Source organism: Marmota monax, unplaced genomic scaffold (genome assembly GCF_021218885.2).
Source record: "Marmota monax isolate L192 unplaced genomic scaffold, Marmota_monax_Labrador192_F-V1.1 WCK01_AAM20220418_F8-fsc00011, whole genome shotgun sequence".
NCBI classification, from domain to species: domain Eukaryota; kingdom Metazoa; phylum Chordata; class Mammalia; order Rodentia; family Sciuridae; genus Marmota; species Marmota monax.
In genome coordinates, this window is record NW_026693082.1 from 10823593 (window position 1) to 10847685 (window position 24093).

Sequence of the window (24093 nt, forward strand, 5' to 3'; positions counted from 1 at the left end):
CACCCGCCTGTTTTGGTACCAGTACCATGCTGTTTTTGTTACTATTGCTCTGTAGTATAGTTTGAAGTCTGGTATCGCTATACCGCCTGATTCACACTTCCTGCTTAGCATTGTTTTTGCTATTCTGGGTCTTTTGTTTTTCCATATGAATTTCATGATTGCTTTCTCTATTTCTACAAGAAATGCCGTTGGGATTTTGATTGGCATTGCATTAAACCTATAGAGAACTTTTGGTAATATCGCCATTTTGATGATGTTAGTTCTGCCTATCCATGAACAGGGTATATTTTTCCATCCTCTAAGATCTTCTTCTATTTCTCTCTTTAGGGTTCTGTAGTTTTCATTGTATAAGTCTTTCACCTCTTTTGTTAGGTTGATTCCCAAGTATTTTATTTTTTTTGAAGATATTGTGAATGGAGTGGTTGTCCTCATTTCCATTTCAGAGGATTTGTCGCTGATATACAGGAATGCCTTTGATTTATGCGTGTTGATTTTATATCCTGCCACTTTGCTGAATTCATTTATTAGCTCTAATAGTTTCTTTGTAGACCCTTTTGGGTCTGCTAGGTATAGAATCATGTCATCTGCAAATAGTGATAATTTAAGTTCTTCTTTTCCTATTTTGATGCCTTTAATTTCTTTCATCTGTCTAATTGCTCTGGCCAGTGTTTCGAGAACTATGTTGAACAGAAGTGGTGAGAGAGGGCATCCCTGTCTTGTTCCAGATTTTAGAGGGAATGCCTTCAATTTTTCTCCATTCAGAATGATGCTAGCCTGAGGCTTAGCATAGATTGCTTTTACAATATTGAGGTATGTTCCTGTTATCCCTAGTTTTTCTAGAGTTTTGAACATAAAGGGATGCTGTACTTTGTCGAATGCTTTTTCCGCATCTATCGAGATGATCATATGATTCTTATTTTTAAGTCTATTGATGTGGTGAATAACATTTATTGATTTCCGTATATTGAACCAGCCTTGCATCCCAGGGATGAATCCTACTTGATCATGGTGCACAATTTTTTTGATAAGTTTTTGTATCCGAGTGGCCAGAATTTTATTGAGGATTTTTGCATCTAGGTTCATTAGAGATATTGGTCTGTAGTTTTCTTTCTTTGAAGTGTCTTTGTCTGGTTTAGGTATCAGGGTGATGTTGGCCTCGTAGAATGAATTTCGAAGTTCTCCCTCTTTTTCTATTTCCCGAAGTAGCTTGAAAAGTATTGGTATTAGTTCCTCTTTAAAGGTTTTGTAAAACTCTGCTGTATACCCATCCGGTCCTGGGCTTTTCTTAGTTGGTAGTCTTTTGATGGTTTCTTCTATTTCCTCAATTGATATTGGTCTGTTTAGGTTGTCTATATCCTCCTGACTCAATCTGGGCAGATCATATGACTTAAGAAATTTATCTATGCCTTCACTATCTTCTAATTTATTGGAGTATAAGGATTCAAAATAATTTTTGATTATCTTCTGTATTTCTGAAGTGTCTGTTGTGATATTGCCTCTTTCATCCCGTATGTTAGTAATTTGAGTTCTCTCTTCTTCTTCTCTTCGCTAGCATGGCTAAGGGTCTGTCGATTTTGTTTATTTTTTCAAAGAACCAACTTTTAGTTTTGTGAATTTTTTCAATTGTTTCTTTTGTTTTGATTTCATTAATTTCAGCTCTGATTTTCATTATTTCTTGCCTTCTACTTCTTTTGCTGTTGTTTTGCTCTTCTTTTTCTAGGATTTTGAGATGAAGTATGAGATCATTTATTTGTTGGTTTTTTCTTTTTTTAAGGAATGAGCTCCAAGCAATGAATTTTCCTCTTAGAACTGCTTTCAATGTGTCCCATAGATTCCGATATGTTGTGTCTGTGTTTTCATTAATCTCTAAGAATTTTTTAATTTCTTCCTTGATGTCTTCTATAACCCATTGATCATTCAGTAACCTATTGTTCATTCTCCAAGTGATGTATTCTTTTCCCTTCCTTCTTTTATCGTTGATTTTCAGTTCCATTCCATTATGATCAGATAGGATGCATGGTATTATCTCTACTCCTTTATATTGTCTAAGAGTTGCCCTGTGACATAATATATGATCTATTTTTGAGAAGGATCCATGTGCTGCTGAGAAAAAAGTGTAACTGCTTGATGTTGGGTGGTATATTCTATATATGTCAGTTAAGTCTAGGTTATTAATTGTGTTATTGAGTTCTATAGTTTCCTTATTCAACTTTTGTTTGGAAGATCTGTCCAGTGGTGAGAGAGGTGTGTTGAAGTCTCCCATGATTATTGTATGGTGGTCTATTAGACTCTTGAACTTGAGAAGAGTTTGTTTGATGAACATAGCTGCACCATTGTTTGGGGCATATATATTTATGATTGTTATGTCTTGTTGGTGTATGGTTCCCTTGAGCAGTATGTAGTGTCCCTCTTTATCCCTTTTGATTAACTTGGGCTTGAAATCTATTTTATTTGATATGAGTATGGATACTCCTGCTTGTTTCCGAAGTCCATATGAGTGATATGATTTTTCCCAACCTTTCACCTTCAGCCTATGTATGTCTTTTCCTATCAAATGCATCTCCTGTAGGCAGCATATTGTTGGGTCTTGTTTTGTGATCCATTCTACTATCCTGTGTCTCTTGATTGGTGAGTTTAAGCCATTAACATTTAGGGTTATTATTGAGATATGGGTTGTTCTTCCAGCCATATTTGTTTATTTATGTTACTAAACATGGTTTGTTTTCCTCTTTGATTATTTTCCCCCCTTTAGTGTCCTACCTCCCACTGTTGGTTTTCATTGTTATTTTCCATTTCCTCTTCCTGTAATGTTTTGCCAAGGATGTTTTGAAGAGATGGTTTTCTAGCTGCAAATTCTTTTAACTTTTGTTTATCGTGGAAGGTTTTAATTTCATCTTCCATCCTGAAGCTTAATTTCGCTGGAAACACAATTCTTGGTTGGAACCCATTTTCTTTCAGTGTTTGAAATATGTTATTCCAGGATCTTCTAGCTTTCAGAGTCTGTGTTGAAAGATCAGCTGTTATCCTGATTGGCTTACCCCTAAATGTGATCTGCTTCCTTTCTCTTGTAGCTTTTAAAATTCTCTCCTTATTCTGTATGTTGGGCATCTTCATTATAATGTGTCTAGGTGTGGGTCTCTTATGATTTTGCACATTCGGCGTCCTGTAGGCTTCTAGGATTTGGGGTTCTGTCTCATTCTTCAAGTCTGGGAAGTTTTCTCGTATTATTTCATTGAATAGATTGCTCATTCCTTTGGTTTGAAACTCTGTCCCTTCCTGTATCCCAATGACTCTTAAATTTGGTCTCTTGATGTTATCCCATATTTCTTGGATGTTCTGCTCATGGTTTCTTAACAGTCTTGCTGAGCTGTCTATGTTCTTTGCAAGTTGAAATACTTTATCTTCATTGTCTGATGTTCTGTCTTCTAAGTGTTCTACTCTGCTGGTAGTATTCTCCATTGAGTTTTTAAGTTGGTTTATTGCTTCCTGCATTTCTAGGATTTCTGTTTGTTTGTTTTTTATAACCTCTATTTCCCTGTGTAGTTGATCTTTTGCTTCTTGGATTTGTTTATGTAATTCATTGTTGAAGTGATCTTTCATTGTCTGATTTTGCTGTCTGATGTCTTCCTTGAGACTCCAGATCATCTGAAGCATGTATATCCTGAATTCTTTATCTGACATTCCATCTGCTGCAGCTATTACCTCTTCTAACGTTGAGTTGACCTGCATTGCTTGTGGTCCTTTCTTTCCTTGTCTCTTCATACTGTTCGAGTTCCTTTCTACTTGGTGAAACTGTTGTGATATTGAATTTTCCCTCTATATATTTATATTGGTCTTGTATAGTTGCAAAGTCTCCCTCGCAGGCGCGGGCGGCGGCTCTGTCCCTCTGCGGGCCGCTAGGCTTGTTCTGTCGGTGGTCACAGTTCTGTCTACTTTGCAGGCGCAGGCAGCGGCACTGCCCCTCTGCAGGCCTCTGGGGCTGTACTGCCAGTGGGTCACAGGTCCGCCTACCTTGCAGGCGCGGGGGGGGGGGGCGGCTCTACCCTTCCTCAGGCCACTGGGCCTGTTCTGTCTCTCGGTTGCGGGTCTGGCCTGTTCTGATGGTGGTCACAGTTCCGTCTACCTTGCAGGCGCGGGGGGGAGGGGGCGGCTCTGCCTCTCAGCAGGCCGCTGCTCCTCTTCTGCCCGTGGGTCACAGGCCCGCCTACCTTGCAGGAGTGATTGGAAGCTCTGTCCCGCCGCGGGCCACTGGGCCTTTTCTGACCGTGGTCACAGTTCCACCTACCTGGCAGGCGCGGGGGGTGTGGGGAGGCTCTGCCCCTCAGCAGGCCGCTGGGCCTGCTGTGTGCGTGGTCACAGTTCCCTCTACTTTGCCGGCGCAGGGGGAGGGGGCGGCTCAGCCTCTCAGCAGGCCGCTGCTCCTCTTCTGCCGGTGGGTCGCAGGCCCGCCTACCTTGCAGGAGTGATTGGAAGCTCTGTCCCACCGCGGGCCACTGGGCCTTTTCTGTCGGTGGTCACCTGGCAGGCGCGGGGGGTGGGGGGTGGCTCTGCCCCTCAGCAGGCCGCTGGGCCTGCTCTGTGCGTGGTCACAGTTCCCTCTACCTTGCCGGTGCAGGGGGAGGGGGCGGCTCTCTCTCTTTTGTTTTTGTTCTGTTTTCCTGGCTTCTATTTGAATATTTTTAAAACTCAAATTTTAATATTTTAAGTTTATTTGTCCTTTTTTTATTTTTGTGTGCCCACCAAAATGAGAGAGGAGTGTGGCTTCTTATCTCACTAGAATTGTCCTAGGGATTACCATATGTATCTGAACTTTTCATAGTCTATTTAGAGTTAATATTTTATGACCACATAAAATATACAAATACTGCAGTCACATAAGGACATTTATCCCACTCACTCTTCATGTTATAATTTTCATATCTACAACCTCTACAGACATTACAAACCCCACAATACAATTGTATAATTTCTGCTTATAATATTCTTCAGTGTTTTAAATAAATGAAAAGGAAAAATGTTTGCTTTTAAATATTTACTTGCATATTTATCATTTCTGGTGCTGTTCAGTCCTTCCTGGACATTTAGTTTGCATTTGATATTATTTCCCTTCAATCTGAAGAATTTCCTTTAGCTTTCTTACCCTGCAGGTCTGGTGATATCAAAATCCCTACTTATATGAAAATTCCTTTATATCACTATTTGCTGTTGGGAAACAATATCTGATGGAAATAGAATTACCCAAAAAAGTGAAGAATATAACATGATAAAAATAGTGGCATACATAAAAGGCCCGTTTTATTAACATTTTTTAAACCAATAGCATGCATCTATTTGACAGGCCAAGAGGAACTGGATCTGTTGCTAAGATTTCTACCATGTCTTTGTACTTTCTGTTTCTCTGATTGTGACAGCCAAGATTAAATGGGGGAATACGGAAGCGAAGCATGGGAATGCAGGGAAATACATGAAGAGAGAATTTGTATAACTCAAAAATAACCTGGTAAACAGAGCCTGTTTTACTTGGAAAAGGAATTCAAATTCGAGTTTTTAAAAAAGTTACAGATTAACGTGACTGAAAATTATTTATCATTTCCCCCAATGAAGAGTCAGAATCTATTTTCCTTTCTCTTGAATCTCTGCTAGAAAGTGCCTGCTTTAGCCAAAGATATTAAAGGGGCTCTTTGACTTTTCTGGGACTAGCAATTCAGTAGACATAGCTTCTATGTTGGTCTCACAGAACCCTGCACTATTCTGGAAGAGGTCTAACTTGCTGGAAAGACCATGTGGAAAGATGCTGAGCCCACAGTGAAAGAGGGCACAACCTGCAGCCTCCCCATCAAGAGGTCATGTATGTGCATGGCACCATGCTGGACTTTCCAGACAGGCCATTAGCTGGCTGCAGACCATGGAGTGACAGCAATTAATACCATGCAGAGAAGAACCACGGAGCCAAGTTCTGCCCAAATTGATGACCCATAAAATCATGAGATATGATAAACTTGTGGGTGCTTTCAGTTACTAAATTCTGGGGGTAATTTGCTACAAAGTAATAAATAACTGGAACAATAGCTTACTATTTAAAATAAAATGAATAACAATGTAAGGTTGATATTACATGTAAATGTTAAATTACGACATTAACAAAGAGAGAATGTAAACACATGGTTGTATGTTAAGGACATATTATCAACTTAAAGTAAGTAATGGTAAATTAAGTATGAACATTATAATCCCTAGTGCAAGTCGTAAAAAATAGTTTTAGCTAAAATTTCAATGGAGGAGATTTTTAAAATGCCAAAATATACTTGATGAATCTAAAAGAAGGTAGGCAATGAGAAATAAATAGAAAAGAAAAAGAAAATGAATTGGACTAGTGAAACAAAACAGAAAAATTGGAACCTAAAATCAAACTTAACAGTAATTACATATATATAAATTTAGTAAACTCTCTAATTTAATGGCAGAGATTATCAGAATGGGCAAAAGAAAAGTGAAAACAAGGGCTGGGGTATAGTTCGGTGGTAGAACTTGCCTCCCATGCACAAGGTCCTGGGTTCAATCCCCAGCACTTCAAATAAATTAATTCAAGATTCAACTATATGCTATTGACAAACAACACTTTTAACATGTGAAGATATATACAAGTTATAAGAAACCACGCAAACACTAATTACAAAAAAAAACTATATTAATTTCAAAGTAGATTTTAAGACAAAGAGTACAAATAAAGATATCATTTCCCAATGATTCATGGATCAATTCTTCAAGAAGACAAGCACCTAACAACAAAGTTTCAAAATACACATGCGAAACAAAAACTGTCAGGAGGAAAAAAAAAAGTGTCAGAAAAAGGGAAAAATGGACCAACCTATAGTCATCACTTTAACCCTCAGGGCGGGAAATAAAGGAATAAGGGTACAGAATACAAGGAAAGCACTATCAACCAAATATACCTAATTAATATTTATAAAACACTACACCCCCAAATCACAGAATGCATACTCTTTTCAAATGCATATGGATTATTCATCAAGGGAGAACACAGTCTGGGTCATAAAGTAAAGTCTAAGAAATTATGAAAGGATGAAAACTCACAGAGGATATTCTCAGACGACAATGTAATTGTAACTCAATATCTGAAAAATTTCCAAACATGTGGAAATTAACTTACACACTTCTAAATAGACATTTGTAAAAAAGAATGTCATATGGGATATAAGAAGACATTCTTAACTGAATTACAGTGAAAATATACTAAAGTGTATGAGCTGTAGCTAGCACTGCAGTATACATACACACACACACACACACACACACAAACTTTGGGTTTTAGTTGTAAATGCTTACATAAGAAAAGAAGAAACTGTTAAAAATCAATGATCTAAGTTTCTACACACACAAAAAAAGAGATTAAAAAAGTATTGAAAGAAGAAAATGAGAAAGAACAGAAAATGGCAAAATATAAAAAATGGGCAAAAAGATACAGAAAGTTGGTAAATCAAAATCAGAGTCTCTGAAAAAATCAATAAACTGGCTAAAAAAATCTTTGCTATAATTAAAGGAAGAAAAGACACAAATTATCAATACCATCAGTGAAAGAAACCATTGCCACAGATCTACAAAAGTTAAAATGATAATAAGAGTATTATGAACATATAGTTGCTCAATAAGTTTAACAAACTTAGATAAAATGGACAAATTTCATGAAAGACATAAATTAGCCCAAACTGGCACAGGAAAAAATAGAAAATCTAGTCCTATAACCATTAAAGAAATTGAATTTTTAATTAGAAACCTTTTGGCAAAGAACAAGCATAGATGACCTCACTGTTGAATTCTATCAATTGCTACATAAACTCTTAGATAATAAAAGAGAGAAGATAACTTTCATTTTATGAGGTAAGCTTTTCCTTGATAGAGAAATTGGACAGGCATTTTAAGAAAACTACATATCAACATCCTTCACAAACACTGATGCAAAAGTTGTTAACAAAATAATAGCAAATCCACTACAGAAACAAATAAAAAAGATAAATACATCAAGACAAGGTGGAGTGTCGCATTTTAATCAATGTAATGGCCACATTACATTGATGAAAACCATGTAATCATCTCAATATATACAGAAAAAGACGCTGACAAAATTTTAAATCCATTCATGATAAAACTCAAAATAGGACTACCTGGAATGCTTTATAAGCTGATAAAAGGCACATACAAAAATCTACAGCTTATTGTAACGGCAAAAGACTCACTTTCCCTGTAAGACTGGAAACAAATCAAAGATATCTACTTGCATGTTTAAATTAAAAAATAGTAATATTTTAAAATTTACCAGTAGTTGGGCATGGTGGTGCACACCTGTAATCCCAGCTATTCAGGTGGCTGAGGCAGGAGAATACCAAATTCCAGACCAGTCTGGGCAATTTAGCAAGACCCTGTCTCAACATAAAAAATAAACAGGACTGGAGATGTGGCTCAGTGGTAGAACACCTCTGGGTTCAATACCCAGGATTGGAAAAATAAAATGGAGAGATGGAAGGATTAACATTGCTCAATATCAATTCTTTCCCAAACTGATCAATCGACAAATAAAACCCTAATCAATATCCTAGCAGGATTTAAAATAAAAATAAATTTATAGGCTTATTTTTAAATTTACATGAAAAATCAGAGGACCTTTAATATCCAAAGCCAATTGAAAATAAAAAATACAGTTGGAAGACTTTGATTTTCAGATTCATTATAAAGTTACAATAATCACGACACTGTATACTGGAGTAAAGCAGATAAGTAGTAGAATTAAATAAGGACCCTAGGAAAGTGTTGATAATCATATGGTAATTGATTTTTATGAATGTGACAAAACAATTCATCATTGACTAAAAGCCTTTTCAACAAAATGTTAAAAAATAGCCATGTAAAACAAAACAAAATAAACCTTCAATATTGTGTCTGTCAAAATATTTCATCATAAAAGCTAAAACTACAAGACAACATAGAGACATGCCATAGCACCTTCATAGAAGTAGTGATTTCTACTACAAGACAAAGAAAATAATGTACATATTTTAAAATGTTAATAAATTAGAATTCATCAAAAAATTTTAAAAACTTCTGCTCATCAAAAAATCACTGTTACACAACCGAAGAGTGGGCCACAGACTGGGAGAAAATATTTTCAACAAACAAATCTGATAAAGGATTTGAATTCAGATTATACACAGAATTCTTAGAATGCAACAAAAACACAACCAGATATTTACGAATGGGCAAAAGAATTGAACAACTGTTTCTACAAGAAAATATATAATGACCAAAAGTGTATCATAAGGTGCTCAACCTTGTTAATCATCAGCAAAACAAATTTAAAAATCACAATTAGGTAACATTCCACAATCATCACAATGGCTAAAATGAAAAAGACTAACAAAACCAAATGTGGGAGAGGATATGGAACAACCAGTGCACTTGAACTTTGCTGGCGGGTGTGCAAAAATGGTGCTACAGTTTTGGAGATCTGCTAGGAAAATACACATATACACTCAACCTATGATACACAAAGCTACTACTAGCTATGTGGTAAGAGCAATGGAAACCTAGGTTCCCAAAAACATACATTAAAAAAATGTTCACAGTAGCTTTATTCTTAATAGATAAAAGTCAAAAAATGAATAACTAAATGTGGTATGTTTACATAATGGAATTTTCTAAACAATAAAAGGACCAAACTACTGATACCTATAATATGCACATTAATGAATCTCAAAACATCTGCCAAGTTAAAGAGTCCAGATATAAGCGTACACATTGACAATTCCATTTACAGAACAAGCAAAACTAATCTATGGTGACAGAAATCAGAACAGCAGTCACCTCAGGGGGGCGAAAAGGATAGACCAGAAATATGTTTCAAATGTAGGTTTCATTAATCAGGTAAAGTGAGGCCAACAGATCTGGATATGGCTACGACTGAAAAGCTGATTTATTGTTCACAGTTTCCCAAAAAGGAGGCCTTCCATGCAATGTAGGGCCACATAAAGAAGAGAAGTTCACAGGTTAGCCAGAAGAGGGCAGAGGAAAATGTGGGCAAGATTCTCTATTACGGTTTCTATGTGAGGCAGGGTAACAAGCTTAGGATGGGCGAGTTGGAATAGCTTTAGTAGACTGTGGGTACAGGGGCTGTCCTAAGTTGTATGGAACCTGATGTGTGATGATGAGGGCAGAGGAATATTGGCCTGGAGTGTAAAGGCCCCAAACAGGAGGGGAGGGAATGTAGACTCTGGACTGGTTAGTTGGCATATGGAAGATAAGCTCCCAGGTGAGTAATTTACTATCTCTAAGAAGTGGCTAACCATGGGAGGGGCTATGTCTCCATGGTTAGAAAGGTACCAGATATCAAATCATCAGAATAAAGACATGTTTAATACACAAAGAAATATCTCAATATGAGGGAAATGTTGTGATTTAGAGAGGCCTATGCATTTGTTTACCTCCTGACCAACCCAATGCTTCTCCATGAGGCCCTGCATGGCATGTTGTGTTCCTTCCTCATTGAAACTGTATGAAACCAACTTTTCAAAAATTTTGCTGTTAATCTCATTGTGTCTTAATTATTTCACAATATTTTAAAACTACAGAGAAAAAAATACAGGGAGAGAAAGTTTAAAATTTTTTGAAGGATGTTAATACTGGCACAAAGAAATGCAATTACAGGCTCCAGGAACTTCAGGTAACCTTGACTTTCCTTTTATCTTTTTGTATGGAAATAGCAATAGGTGACAATGGATCAAAGGGTATGCCTTGTCTGTTATCTTCCAAGGAAGCCAATTCAATCTGAGTTAACTTTTCTTCAGTTAGGAGAGGCTGAAAGGGATCTGGGCTAACTAAAGAGATATTGGTCCAGACTCCAAGTACTTGGATCTCTCCTCTGTACAAACGTGTCTCAAGTAAACAAGAGCTCATGGGGGAACCCTCTGAGAGCTCCCTGTTCTACCTTCCTGGAATTTTAAGGCTCAACCAGACTTGGAAAAGCCTTGATTTGTGTCACACCATGGCAAAGCTCACTTTCACTTTAAGTAAGTAGCCATCCAGAAAATGACTAAAGCAGCATGGCTGACTCACAGCCGCACACAAAAAATGATGGCATCCCTGGGAGAAGCACATGTCCTGGAGAGAACAGCACAGCACATTTACCTACTTTTGAATATACAACAAAGGCGATTTCACCAAGACTGTCAGAATTGGTTAGCTAATGTTTATTCATCTGTTCTAATAACGACAATGGGGGTGTTGGAGTGTTTTAAAAAGAAAATCCCAAATGCAGATATTCAAAACCAGTGGCCAGAATCATTATTTCGTAATATTATTAATAAATGTGCTACCCTGTTGTGCTTAAAAACTTAAAAAGATAAAACCATATGTAAAGTAGTTGATTTGGAAGAGGAGGAAGGGAAATAAACTAGAAGCAACCTGTTAAGATTCACAGGAATAGGCAGAGGATTAAGAACAGGGAAAGGGGGGAAAAAATTAGGGATGATTTGTTTACCTTCTGTATCTCCCAAGCAAATCTCCAAAGGAGAAGAGGAGAGGTGCTTGTGACAGCTTTTCTTTTTGGGAAACAAAGAGCTTTAGTCCTTCAAATAATGCCATAGGCGCAAATACTCCAAAGCATTAATCTATTATTAGATCAGTGATTCTTAGATTTTAATTTTCATCGATGATCAAATTAAAAAAATAAAACTTTGAAGGACCAGTAAAAGATTCCCAACATTAGATCTGGACAAGAAATACAAGTTTTAAAAAGTATCCTCTCCTAATATCACTTCATTATAACCATCTACTAATACCACCATTTTAATATCAAATCAATTAGGAAGAATATAATCTTACGACATAAATTTTATTCAGGCAACTTTAAATATACTAATTGTACTATATTTTCCTTGTTTTGCTGCAGATCAATGATATCTAAGCAAGATATGTGACTGAAGCCATCACATCTATTAATCCTCAAACCCCACCATCTTCCCACTAATCTTTACCAGACAATAGGGGACATTCAGCATAGAACTTGGTCCACCTCATCCTTCTGTCTGGTCCCTTCAAAAAACTCATCTGTACCCACATCTCCATTTTCAGTGGAAGAGGTGTTCTTCTGTCTGTTTCTGGATTCCATAGCCTTTTGTCATGTCAGGGACACTAAACCCATCCATAACAATCCTTCCCCTTTACCAACAGTGGTGGAGTAAACTCTTTGACATCCTTCCCACTGAGAGGTTGGGTCTATATCCCCTATCCTTAGCCCTGGGTGGGCTTTGTGACTGCTGGATGCAGAGCATATGCAGAAGTGGCTCTGGGCCCATTTTGGGGACCAGGCCTTAAAAGAGTGGCAACTTCCACTTTCTGTCTCTTGGAATATTCTCTCCAAGAACCCTGAGCTGCCAGGTCAGAAGTCTGACAACCCTGGAACTACCATGCTGAGAGGCTTCAGTTGTCAGCCCCAGCTGAGTTCAACCTTCTAACTAGCCCTGCAAAGGTACGAGACATATGATTCATTGGATACTCCTGACTGGACCATTCAAAGCCAAAAACTACCAAATGACCTCAGTTAATGTTACAGAGACAGAATTGCCTGACTGGACCCTGCTTAAATGCTGACCCACAAAACCACAAGATAGGTTGAAATGAACAGTGTCAGTACATGTTGGCTTAATTTTTAATGCAGCTGCAGATTATCAGAACATGAGTATCTTCAAGACCTTCTCTTTCTCCCTCCCTTCAAGCTGTCTTTGTGTGTAATATACACATAAACATACTGAAGACTGGCCCAGACTTATAAAAACCTCTCATTTTACCCTAAGTTCCCTCATAGATTCATTTTTTTCCTTCATTTCATCTGTTTCCACCTTTCACTTCTCATCTTTCTGAAATGGTGTTTCTTCCCTAACACCATACTGGTGAAATTATTTTTAACAAGATCAATGATGTTTGAGCTTTGCTAAATACAAGTAATCAGGGCTGGGAATATAACTCACTGGAAGGGCACTGGCCTAACACATGTGAGACCCTGGGTTCCATCCACAGCACCAAAAGAAAAAGAAATACAAACAATCAATGACAGGATCATCCCTTCCCTTCCTGCTCTCTCTGCCTTGTGACGCTCCTAACACGCACTCCTTTGGGAAATGCTTCTCCTCTGGCCTCCTCCTGACTGCTCCCTCCCTCTTGGCCTTACCTCTCTCCTAACTCTTCTTTTTCCTCATTCCCTCTCTGCTGCCTATGACTTAAATATCAAGATTTCCTCAAGGTCCTCTTCTCCACTTCTATCTTTCCCCCATGCTTTTCACAGTCCTCCTGTAGCCATCCCTATACTCACTGCTTCAAATAAATGCTGTTCCCTGACACCCCTAAGTCTGCATTTCTGTCCTAGACCTTCCTTAAGAATCAAAGGGCCTATTCTTTATTTAAACCTGGAGGTGTTTAAACTCAATAAGAGCAAAAATTAAAATGTGCACCTCACACTCCTCAGATTTCCATTTTTAAAAATATTTTTAAGTTGTAGTTGGACACAATATCTTTATTTTATTTATTTATGTAATGTGGTGCTGAGAATTGAACCCAGTGCTTCATACATGCTAGGCAAGTGCTCTACCACTGAGCCACAACCCTAGCCCCAGACTTCCATTTTACTGTAACTCCTAGTCCACATCTACTTAGGAGTGACACTTGAGTCTCCCTTCAGTCATGTTCATGCTGATTTCACTTTCTTAATTTAGAACTGGCTTATTCCTCTCCCACCCATTTCTAACACTATTGCTTAGGATCTCAAAATTTCTAACTACTCCTGGACTCCAGACTCAATTCCCTCTCTAATGTCCTGTGAGAGTATTCATTCTAAGGCATAAATCCTAAACTATCACCCTTTGCTAAATTTCTCTAGTGATTCCCCAATAATCCAATTATAATTATAATTCTGCAGCATGACATTCCCAACCCTTACCCTCTATGACTCATCTCTTCCCTTTTCCCACTTGAGTCCCGACAGCCAACTTCATAGAAGTATTTACAGTTCTATAAATTCAGTGGACTCAGTGGTGCTGCCAGCCTCTGTACCTGCTCTTTCCTTCATATGATACATCCATCCAGGGGAAAGAAAAGGAGGGCACTGGGGGATGAGACTGATCAAATTATTTTTTGTGCATGTACAAATAATTACAATGCGCCAATAAAAATAGATCTCTCCCCGACTCCTAAACCAAGTGAATAGTGACTTTTTGTTGAAAGCTCAATTTGCCTATAACCTTCTCAAGAAAGCCTTCCATGCTCCCTCATTTTTCAATAACTTTCTTAGTGTGCTTACTTTGTTCTTCTCTATAATGACATCTATTGAAACATATTTTTTACTCAACAGCTTATTTAGAAGTGTGCTTAAGCTCTGGACTGAAGCCTTCTTGGAAGTCAGGGATTTATTTTTTTAATCTCAGATCTCTACTCATTCTCTACTCATCTCTACATATAGTATGTACTCACAGATATTTGTTGAATGACTGAGAGAGTGAGTGGCATCTATTGAGTTGCCATATTTATGTTTCATTGAATTTCTTAACAATATTCAAAAAAACTATGAAATTCATTAAATTTCTCCCTGTAAAGAAGTAAGGCTAAAAAAGGGCCATATCAATATTCACCTTCTCAGCTTTTCTTTGCTTGAATGAAGAAAGGAAATCTTTTTGCTTTTCTCAAAATCTGGCAATGGAGTCTTTAATTCAAGTCCAATATCATTTCTTACAGATTCAGTGCTAGAAACAAGATAAAATGATACCACATATTAAAGAGAAAAATTCTCAGGCAATATTAAACAATAAGCACAACACACTTAATCAAATAATGCTTCCTAAGTCTCTTGCTTCATACAAAGGATAACAACAATAAATGTCTCGCTTCCTACAAAGGAACAATAAATACTGAAGCACTCTACCTTATGCATTTTGTGCAGAACATTTTATCTCAAAATTTCAAAAGACTGTATTAAAATCATTGTAAGTTCAATGTTCAAAATTCTAAAATATACTGATAAAGTATAATAGATAAAAGCAGGATTAAAATGTTCTGATTTCATTGATTATGATATCCCAAATTATAGACAGTCCCCCAACCAACCTTGGTTTGGCTTATAATTTTTTCACTTCACCATGGTGTGAATATACACCAACACCACCTTTCCCTTTTCTACTTTCAGCACAGTATTCAATAAATTACAAAACATATTCAATGCTTATGTAACATATTACAAAACAGGCTTTGTGTTAGATGACCTTGGCCAATTATAAGCTAAGATAGGTGTTCTAAGCATGTTTAAGGTAGGCTAGACTAAGCTATGCTATTCACAAGGTTAGGGGGATTAGATGCATTTTTGACTTATGGTAATTTCAACTTACAATTTAAGTTTTTATTGGGACATATCCCCATTGTAAGGAAAGGAGCATGACTGTATCTACTCTTCCGAATAAACAGTACCAGCCAAGAAATACCCTTTTCAACTTGATCAGCAGAGGGCAGGTTCTTTCTATTCCAAAACTGATTGTTTAGTGGACATTTTCTGGCTCTTCTATTTTTCAGGAACTTCTTCAGGCTTTTCAATTGATTTTTTTTTAAATCAACCTAAAAATCATGCAAACTAATCCCATTTCCTTTATCTAAAAGAATAAAACTTGATTTGTACATTTACTCTTATTTATAGTTATAAGATTCTGAGAAGAGACAAACATTCAAGATGAGTAGAGATGAAAAACTCTTGCAAGTAATATAAGATAACCAGGAAACTTGCCAATACCCTTCCCAACCTCATATCTGAGATATGGGATCACCTCCCAGGTACAGTAAAGCTCTTTGAGGTTAAGATGCTAAATAAGATTAAAGAAGCTGTTGCTATCTCTGTACTACTTAAGTGAGCTCATCTTTGGTTTAACCACACTTAACTGGTTGCCAAGTCCCTTCCTTGTTCAAAATAGCAGATGGCCACATTCTACAAATTCTAGATGGGACTGACTAAATTCTCAACTTAGTACCCACAGCCTGGGCACTTAACATCCACTTTGTAGCCCTAGCCTCTATTTAAACCCTCTGTGGAAATTAGCTCAAAGTAGAGAAAGAACTTCAGAAAAACTTAATCTTTATAAGAATACAATGCTAACATTGGAAGGATCTGACCTGCACTTCAACTGCCTGTTCAATGCAGATTTAACTTCCAGTTTTAAAAAAGACAGACAGCTCTGAGGATGACAGACAACACTGAGAGAAAGACACTCTATAACTTGCCCTGTCTATCAAGGGCAAGCTACATGAAGTCTGTGGAAGAATCGCTTTAAGTTTTTTTGAGGAGGGTTTTCAGCAACTGCAGCAATGAGTTCAAAAAAGACAACAAGGAGAAAGTTGAGTGGGAGGGGGATAACAGGTAAGGCTGCTTTTTCTGTTTAATTATTAGCGTTCCAAATTTTTTTTTGAAGAAAGAGTTCTACTGCTTTTTAAAAGTTTGAATATCACTTCCATTATGTAACTTTGATTATTAATAAACCAGACTCAAACACTGATACATTTCCCTGGGGAACCTGCTACCTTACAATTTGACCTGTTTCCCTGTGGTCAACTACAACTGTTAATGGAAGACCTTCTAATATTGAGATATTTTTGTAATGAGTACCCACAGTTCCCGCTCAGGTTTCTGCAATACAGAAAACATCACACCCCTCTTCCACAAAAGAGCTTTTTCTATTGCATCATCCACAGCACTTCAGCTATTTTCCCATAACCAACATTTTTTTTTTAATGATCACAGTAAAAATTGCTAATATAAAAAAAATCCACTAACCAAGTGAATAGATCAGTGGAAAAATATCCCAGGTGTTCACCGCAGGTACTCTGTAGGGGTAATTCATGTTCTTCAGCCCTTATAGCATTTTCATTCTTATCTGAAAGAAAGAGGACCATTTTAATTCTAAGCGATTTTTAGATTTCAGTCTGTGAAGCACAAAATGACCCAAGTTAGAAAGCAAAATTAAAATACTATTTACACCAGAATATCCTCTTTTTCAACCAAGTGACAGGTGTGCTTAAAACACATTCCACTGAATTTATTTATCAAATTCCTATTTATAGGTAAATGTCAAGAGAGAAAATATATATATGAGTCTTCAATAAGCAGCTGCATTGTCAAAATATGGCTCTGAAAATTTTTTCTTTTCTTTCTTTCTTGTTTTTTATTTTTTTTTTGCAGCTGCTCATCCTTGGTACAAAGATGAGGCAACTGGAAGCAGGCGTGGTCGTGACCAATAGAAGGTTTTTGGACAGGTGATGAGCAGCTGCTCTGTTTCTACTGAGGACTAGCTAAGAACAAATTGCCAAAAGGACCTTGGCCACCACAGTCATTTCCAGGAAGAACTCTGACACTGCAGGGGCTGGGAGCCATGGGCGTATTACAAGGCAGACTCACTAATCTAAATATTTTAAAATAAGATTTTAAAAAGTCAGGATTACTGAACGTTGTATCTTCTGGAATATGAACGTATACAGGATAATTCTGAAAGTATCCTAAGGCATATTTTAAGAAAAAATATTATCTTAATTTAAAAATTTTCTACCTTTATTGAGGTATAACTGACAATCCTAAATTGTATGTGTTTAGGATGTACAATTAAGTTGATATATACTGTGCAATAATCACCACAATCAAATTAATTAACGTATCTACTACCTCAAATATTTATTTTCTCTTTTCTGTGTATGTCAAGGGAACACTTAGGTAAGTAACAGTACAGTATTGTTAACTACAGTCACCAAGCTGTTTGTTAGGTTTCCGGAATTTGTTCCTTTTACGTAGCTGAAACTTTGTACCCCTTCACCCACATCTCCCCATTTGATATCATCTTAATTCTAGAAGAGTTATCAGCTATTGTCCTAGGCCTGCAACAACCAAACAATAGTCACTGACCAACATTAATTCCAATAGAACAGAATTTCAGAACCTGGAGCTTGTCCTTTTACAAGTAAAGCTAATTTAATTAGTTTGTGTTTAGATTCTAGCAATACACACAATACAACAGATAAAGAGATTAGAAATGTAAGGTCTAACTGAGGCATTGATACTAATTCTCTGTGTCTAGAGATTTAGAAGAGAAATATAACCATCCTATTAAAGAGACAGAATAATTTATTATTAATAAAGTAGTATTCAATTCATGGCTAGTGCCTCTGAATTTTAGACATTCATAGAATGACACAGCATGATTAACTCCATCTTAATGACTAAGAAAGTATGGTAGCTATGCTATTAAAAAAAAAATTAGTAATGATCTTTTTACCAAAAAACAAAACAACAACAACAACAAAAAAAAACCCACCTGAGTCTACCACAAACAACACTGTATTATGCAACACATTTTAAGCCTCTAAGATGTAAGTCTTTTTCTCTTAGGTTTAAACAAAGTTTTCTCTTTATTTATACTTTATTTTCTTCTGACCACAATTAAACAAAGACTACATGTTTGTTAGAGTATGTAGCAAATAGTTAATTCTCAGTAAATAAGATGTGAGTACAAGTGGGGACCAATATAAAAATGTACAGGCGTGGTTTCATAGAATTTTAATGAGAATTTTTCAAACCTTTGGATATTTATTTTTCACTCACCTGTATCTGAGAAATATGTTTTCCAATATTTTACCACAAGACTCATTTTTTCCATTGTCAGTGGTTCTGTTAAAGTAATATCAGCTCCATACCCTGAAATACAATCTAAGAATTTTGTATTAAATATTGACCTTATTATTTCTGTTTGAAGAAAAAACAAATGCTATACCCAGCAGGCACATACCTTTAAAATTTTCAGGGATTATAAAAACAAACAACCAATGTGTATTTTTCTTCTTGCCAAATCTGAGAGGGAAATAAAATGTTATAATGAAACAAAATCATCATTCACAACTTTGGAATTCAAAAGGTAAACTTACTACAAACCAAGCTAGAGTGATTTCTGTTATTTCTTTAGAACTTAAAATGATGGCATTAATATGAAAAAATTAACAAAAGTGGCATCTTTAGTCAGTGAAGTGAAAGATGTACTACTTTTTCTTTAAAAACAAAACTACAATAATAAAAACACCTACAACAGCTCAGGAGGATGAGGCAGGAGGATTAGAAGTTCAAAGCCAGTCTCAACAATTTAGTGAGGCCCTGTGCAACTTAGTGAAACCCTATCTCAAAATAAAAACAGTCTGGGGATATGGCTCAGTGGTTAAGTACCCCTGGGTTCAATCCCTGGCCCCCCCAAAAAAAGAAAAAAAAAGGGAATTTAAAACTCACCCAAATTTTTAAATTGCTCATCAATTTATAAAACATTAGGGGAAAGATGAACATTTTAAACAATATCATAGGGATGGGACCAATAAATACAGAATGTGGGAAATTATATAAGACTTATGACCCCTTTTAAATATAGGTATATATGTAGATGTTCTTTAGGTTTTATAATTTTATATACATATATATATATGACAAAATAAAAAAACATGGAAGAGAACATTGAATCTTTATTTGTATAAACACACTTTTTAAAAAAAATTGTAAGATAAGCAGGAAAAATTGAACACTGATTAGATATTTTTACAACATTAAAGGAATTATTATTAATTTTCAGGTAAATATTGGTATTGTGGTTATTTCTGAGTCCCTATTTTAGCTGTATATTAATTTATGGATAAAATAAAACAATGCCAGATTTTAAAACAAACTACCAGAGGCAGTACTAGTTGGAAAAAGAGACGAAACAAATTTGTCCAGATGTTGACAATGTCAAGCTGCATTATGGGCACGTGGAAGTTCATTATACTTTTTTGTCTACTTTTATATGCTTAAAATTATTCAAATAAAACTTTTAAAATTTATGCCATTATAGTTAACTATACTCAGTAGTCCAAAGCTGGCTAAACCTTAGAATTAACTAAAATGAAATATTTTTTCCATGGGCAATGTTATTTTGAGTCAAACTTTCAATTGAGTGAAATAAACAGCATTTTTTTTTTTTTAAGACCAGGGACTAAACACAGGGGCACTTTACCACTGAACTATATCTCCAACTATTTTTATTTTTTAAATATTTTTGGCTGTAGGTGGACACAATACCTTTAATTAATTAATTTATTTTTATGTGGTGCTGAGGCTCGAACCCAGTGCCTCACATGTGCCAGGTGAGCACTCTACCACTGAGCCACAACCCCAGCCCACCTGTTTATTTTTTGAGACAGTGTCTTGCTAAGTTGTTGATGGCCTAAGTTGCCTAGGCTGGTCTTAAATTTGTAATCCTTTTGCCTCAGCCTTCTGAGTTGCTGGAATAAAAACATCATTTATCAGTATGTGGTTATACATGCTTATAATTTATTCATTAAATCCAGAATTGGAAGAAACCCCACTACATAATATTGTTAGTTTATTTGAAAACATATATGTTTTCTGTTAGAAATATATATTATTCTGTTAGAAATTTTAACCCTAGGTATCCATGGGGGATTGGTTCCAGGAAACTATGGGGATACCAAAATCCTTGGATGCTTAAGTCTCTTATATAAATAGGATAATATTTGCATTCAACCCACACACATCCTCCTGTATACTTTAAATTATTTCTAGATAAATTATAATACCTAATATAATGTAAATTCTATGTAAATAGTTGTTATCTTTAGAACAACTTTGAATAATGACAAGAAAAAAAATTCTATACATGTTCAGTAAAGATGCAATTTTAAAAATTATTTTCAATCCCCAGTTGGTTGAATCTAAGGATGAAGAATGTGCAGACATGGAGAGCTGAGTGTGAATGATTTACATATCTACATCATGTATATGGAGAACCTACTATGTACAAGACTCCAGTGTCAGCTCTGTGGTATACAGGGGTAAACAGACAAGAGCCCTGCTCTCACGGGAGGGCAGATGTTTAACAAATCGTGGAGGATAATTAAACAGACAGAACTGTGTCCAGTGCAGTGAATACAGGCCTCAGGATCCATGGGAGCCCTGCAGCCTTTGGGGAGGCCTCCAGGCAGACAGGCTTCTACAGCTGGCTAGGAGTCAATCACACAAAAGGTGGGGGAGAAGAGAGAGAGGAAAGCAAAGGAGAATCAGAGAATACTCTGGGCAAAGGCAACAACATGGGCACAGGCCTTGGGAAGGTAAATGTCAGGGAAGTTTGAGAAAGTGAAGGCAGTCCAGGATGACCGAAGCATGGAGCACTAAGGGAGAGAAGCATGAGATGGGACCAGAGAGGTAGGGAAGGCTGGGTGGGATGGTTTGAGGCCAAAGAAAAGATTTGCTGTTTTATGAAAATGGGGAATGAGAGGCTATCGAACTTGAGAGTGATGTGATCCTATTTTCATTTTAGAAAGATCACTCTGACTATGCTGAGATGGGTGGACAGGTCCGCACAGAGTGTGAAGAGACCACACTGCAATGGCCCAGGCAAGAGCTAATGGTGGAGAAAGCTGACATATCTGAGAACCTTCTGTAAAAATAAGTCACTCAGAATATTTGCTATATCAATGACTCCAGACAAGCAAGACATTGCTAAAATGTGTCACCCAACTGAGGTCTGTTAAGGCTTCATATTGTTCTGTGAACTCTGAGGAGCTGGGACTGGAAGAGAAGACAGGAAAGGAAAGGAAACATGGCTTTCATGAGGAAATAGGCATGTGTGAGGGGAAGCTAGGAATGAACTGGCCATCTGAAGGTGGAGGTGAGAAAAGCACATCACTCCACTGATGTGGATGGAGAGCACGGTGGCCTGGAGGGACTGGGAGTACAGAATGATGCCCACCTTGATGTAAAAGTATTTTATATGTTTTTTTTTAAGTGATGAGCTAGGGTAGAGTACGTAGAGTTATAGAAATACAGACAACAGGATGAGGAAAAAGGAGAAAAGGAAAATGGACTGAACAGATATAACCACGAAGAAAAAATTATTGGATAGTTCAGTTGAAATAAAAGATACTTCAGAGATTCATCAAAAGTAAACTATAAGTCAAAATACTCAAACTAGAGAACTGAACAAAATAGATTTACTTTTAGAAATCACTCTATTTTCATTTTTGCAAAATCATACCAATTATTTTTTTACATAGAATGTTAGATTTGTATATATATTTATATATATGATGACTTACAAGCTTTACATAAGTTGGGATTCCTGAATTTTTGCCATTAGCTCAGAATCAATGACCAACTCAAACACTCAAGCTACTAGTGAAACCCTAACTGTAGAGCTGTAGAGGGACTCACGCAATCAACAGAGTTCCCAGAATCCAACACTCTGGTGCTAAGCTCAGCTTCTCATTCACTTTCTGTCTGCACAAATCAATAAGCTAAAAAAGAGTTTCTGGCTTCCAGGATCACCAAGAAAATGTCCTCTTTCTAAGGAATGAATGTTCCTTGAAACAGCACTAAGCAACACAAAAACAAAACAAAACTCTTTTATCCATCCCAACCAAAATCACTTCTTCCACATTCCAAAATCTATTTTGAGGCTGAAACATCCTGTGTGTTTTTCAATTAAAAGAGTCTTGTGTTTTAAAAAATTTTTATTTGTAAGTCATTTGGGACAATTCATTTGTCCTTGTGTTTCACATATTACACTGTTCAAATATTATGATGATTCCTGAGGTGCTATCCAGGATCTACCTCTAGTGTTTAGATATGAGACTGGACGGACATTCTGCTCTCCATTCCTTTGCCAGCCTCCAGTACTCTATGGAACTGAGGCCAGACATCAGCTCAAAATGCAGCATGCTTATTCTCAGTCTTGGCCCAACCAGGTCTGGCACCTGGTACAGTACTACTAAATAGAAAGATTATATAAAATAGTCAAGATCTACCCTGGGAATTGAGAATAGAGCAACAAGAGACAAGGAAAACAAATTGGTGTATTCCACAAATGATCCTTTTTTCATCTGAGACACACACTTTTACAGCAAAATGAAAGACCTACCATATGCATATCCGTAACTTAGTGCCTTCATGTATCTTCTTTTGTCTACTATGAAATAAGTTACAGACTTGGGGTGTAGCTCAGTGGTAGAGCACTTGCCTGGTGCGCATGACGCTTCGGCACCACACAGGCATTTACACACACACATACAAAAAAAAAAAAATCTTAAGCTGTTATTTAAAGTAATGAAAGCCATAGGGGGTAGAATCTGCAGATATAAGTATCAGACAGGAAAATCTGTCCTTGAATCTCCTAGGTTTTATTGACTGTGATTAAACATCAAATTTATTATTAAATAAAACTTTATTTTACCCTGTTCTAAACATCAATAATGAGCAAATACAAAGCTTTACTCCATTCAGAGAGACAGATAGGATGTCACACCTGAAACAAGGGAAGAGAACAGTCATATAGTTTTCCAAATTCACATGTGTTTGATTTATACCAAGTTTGGCATATACTGAATCTCAGAGGTATAAAAGAAGTGGCTTCAATACAAAACTCAAATAATTACCTACGATTATAAAGAACCTGAAGCAAATAGTTCTAAGTTTTGGGAAAACAAGACATGTGCTCTTAGGCAGGTCATTTCATTCTCTATTTTCTTATCTGTCAAAAGTAGGGACAATGAAATCCTGCTCTGCTCACATCACAGAACTGTTATAAAATAAAAATATTATATGCATGAGATATCATGAAAAGTCCCCAACCAGACAGAACTCCATCTATGGCAGATTTTTTTTAACCTTTTAGTTCATGTGACTTTATTTTGTTTGTTTTTCAAAGGACTGCGATAAAATAGGCACATGCTCTGGAAGGGGGCTGTTCATAATGTGTTTGGGAAGTGAAATCCACTTTAAGGTGTGCCGGTTTGTTCAGAATTTAGATTCACAGTAGAAAGCTGAAAGAAATGCAGACCAGTGGTTCTAAGAAACCTCAGGAATAGTGTCTGTCTCTCCCTAAGAAAGGACTCAATGGCTTGGGGTTCCCATTCCAACCCTTCTCCTTCTCTAATATAATTTCCTTGACCCTATATGTTCAGTGATCACAAAATTATAAT

General features: G+C 36.6%; 1 protein-coding gene across 1 annotated transcript in view; it reads right to left on the reverse strand.

Annotated features, from left to right (window-relative positions):
* Positions 1-24093, reverse strand: part of Sohlh2 (spermatogenesis and oogenesis specific basic helix-loop-helix 2) — a 48855-nt gene that overhangs the window by 19099 nt on the left and 5663 nt on the right. The window contains exons 3-6 of the mRNA XM_046453957.1: positions 18870-18931; positions 18686-18790; positions 16871-16970; positions 14691-14801 (exon numbers count right to left, since the gene is read on the reverse strand). Of these exons, the coding sequence (XP_046309913.1) occupies positions 14691-14801; positions 16871-16970; positions 18686-18790; positions 18870-18931 (378 nt within the window). The remainder of the gene's footprint in view (positions 1-14690; positions 14802-16870; positions 16971-18685; positions 18791-18869; positions 18932-24093) is intronic.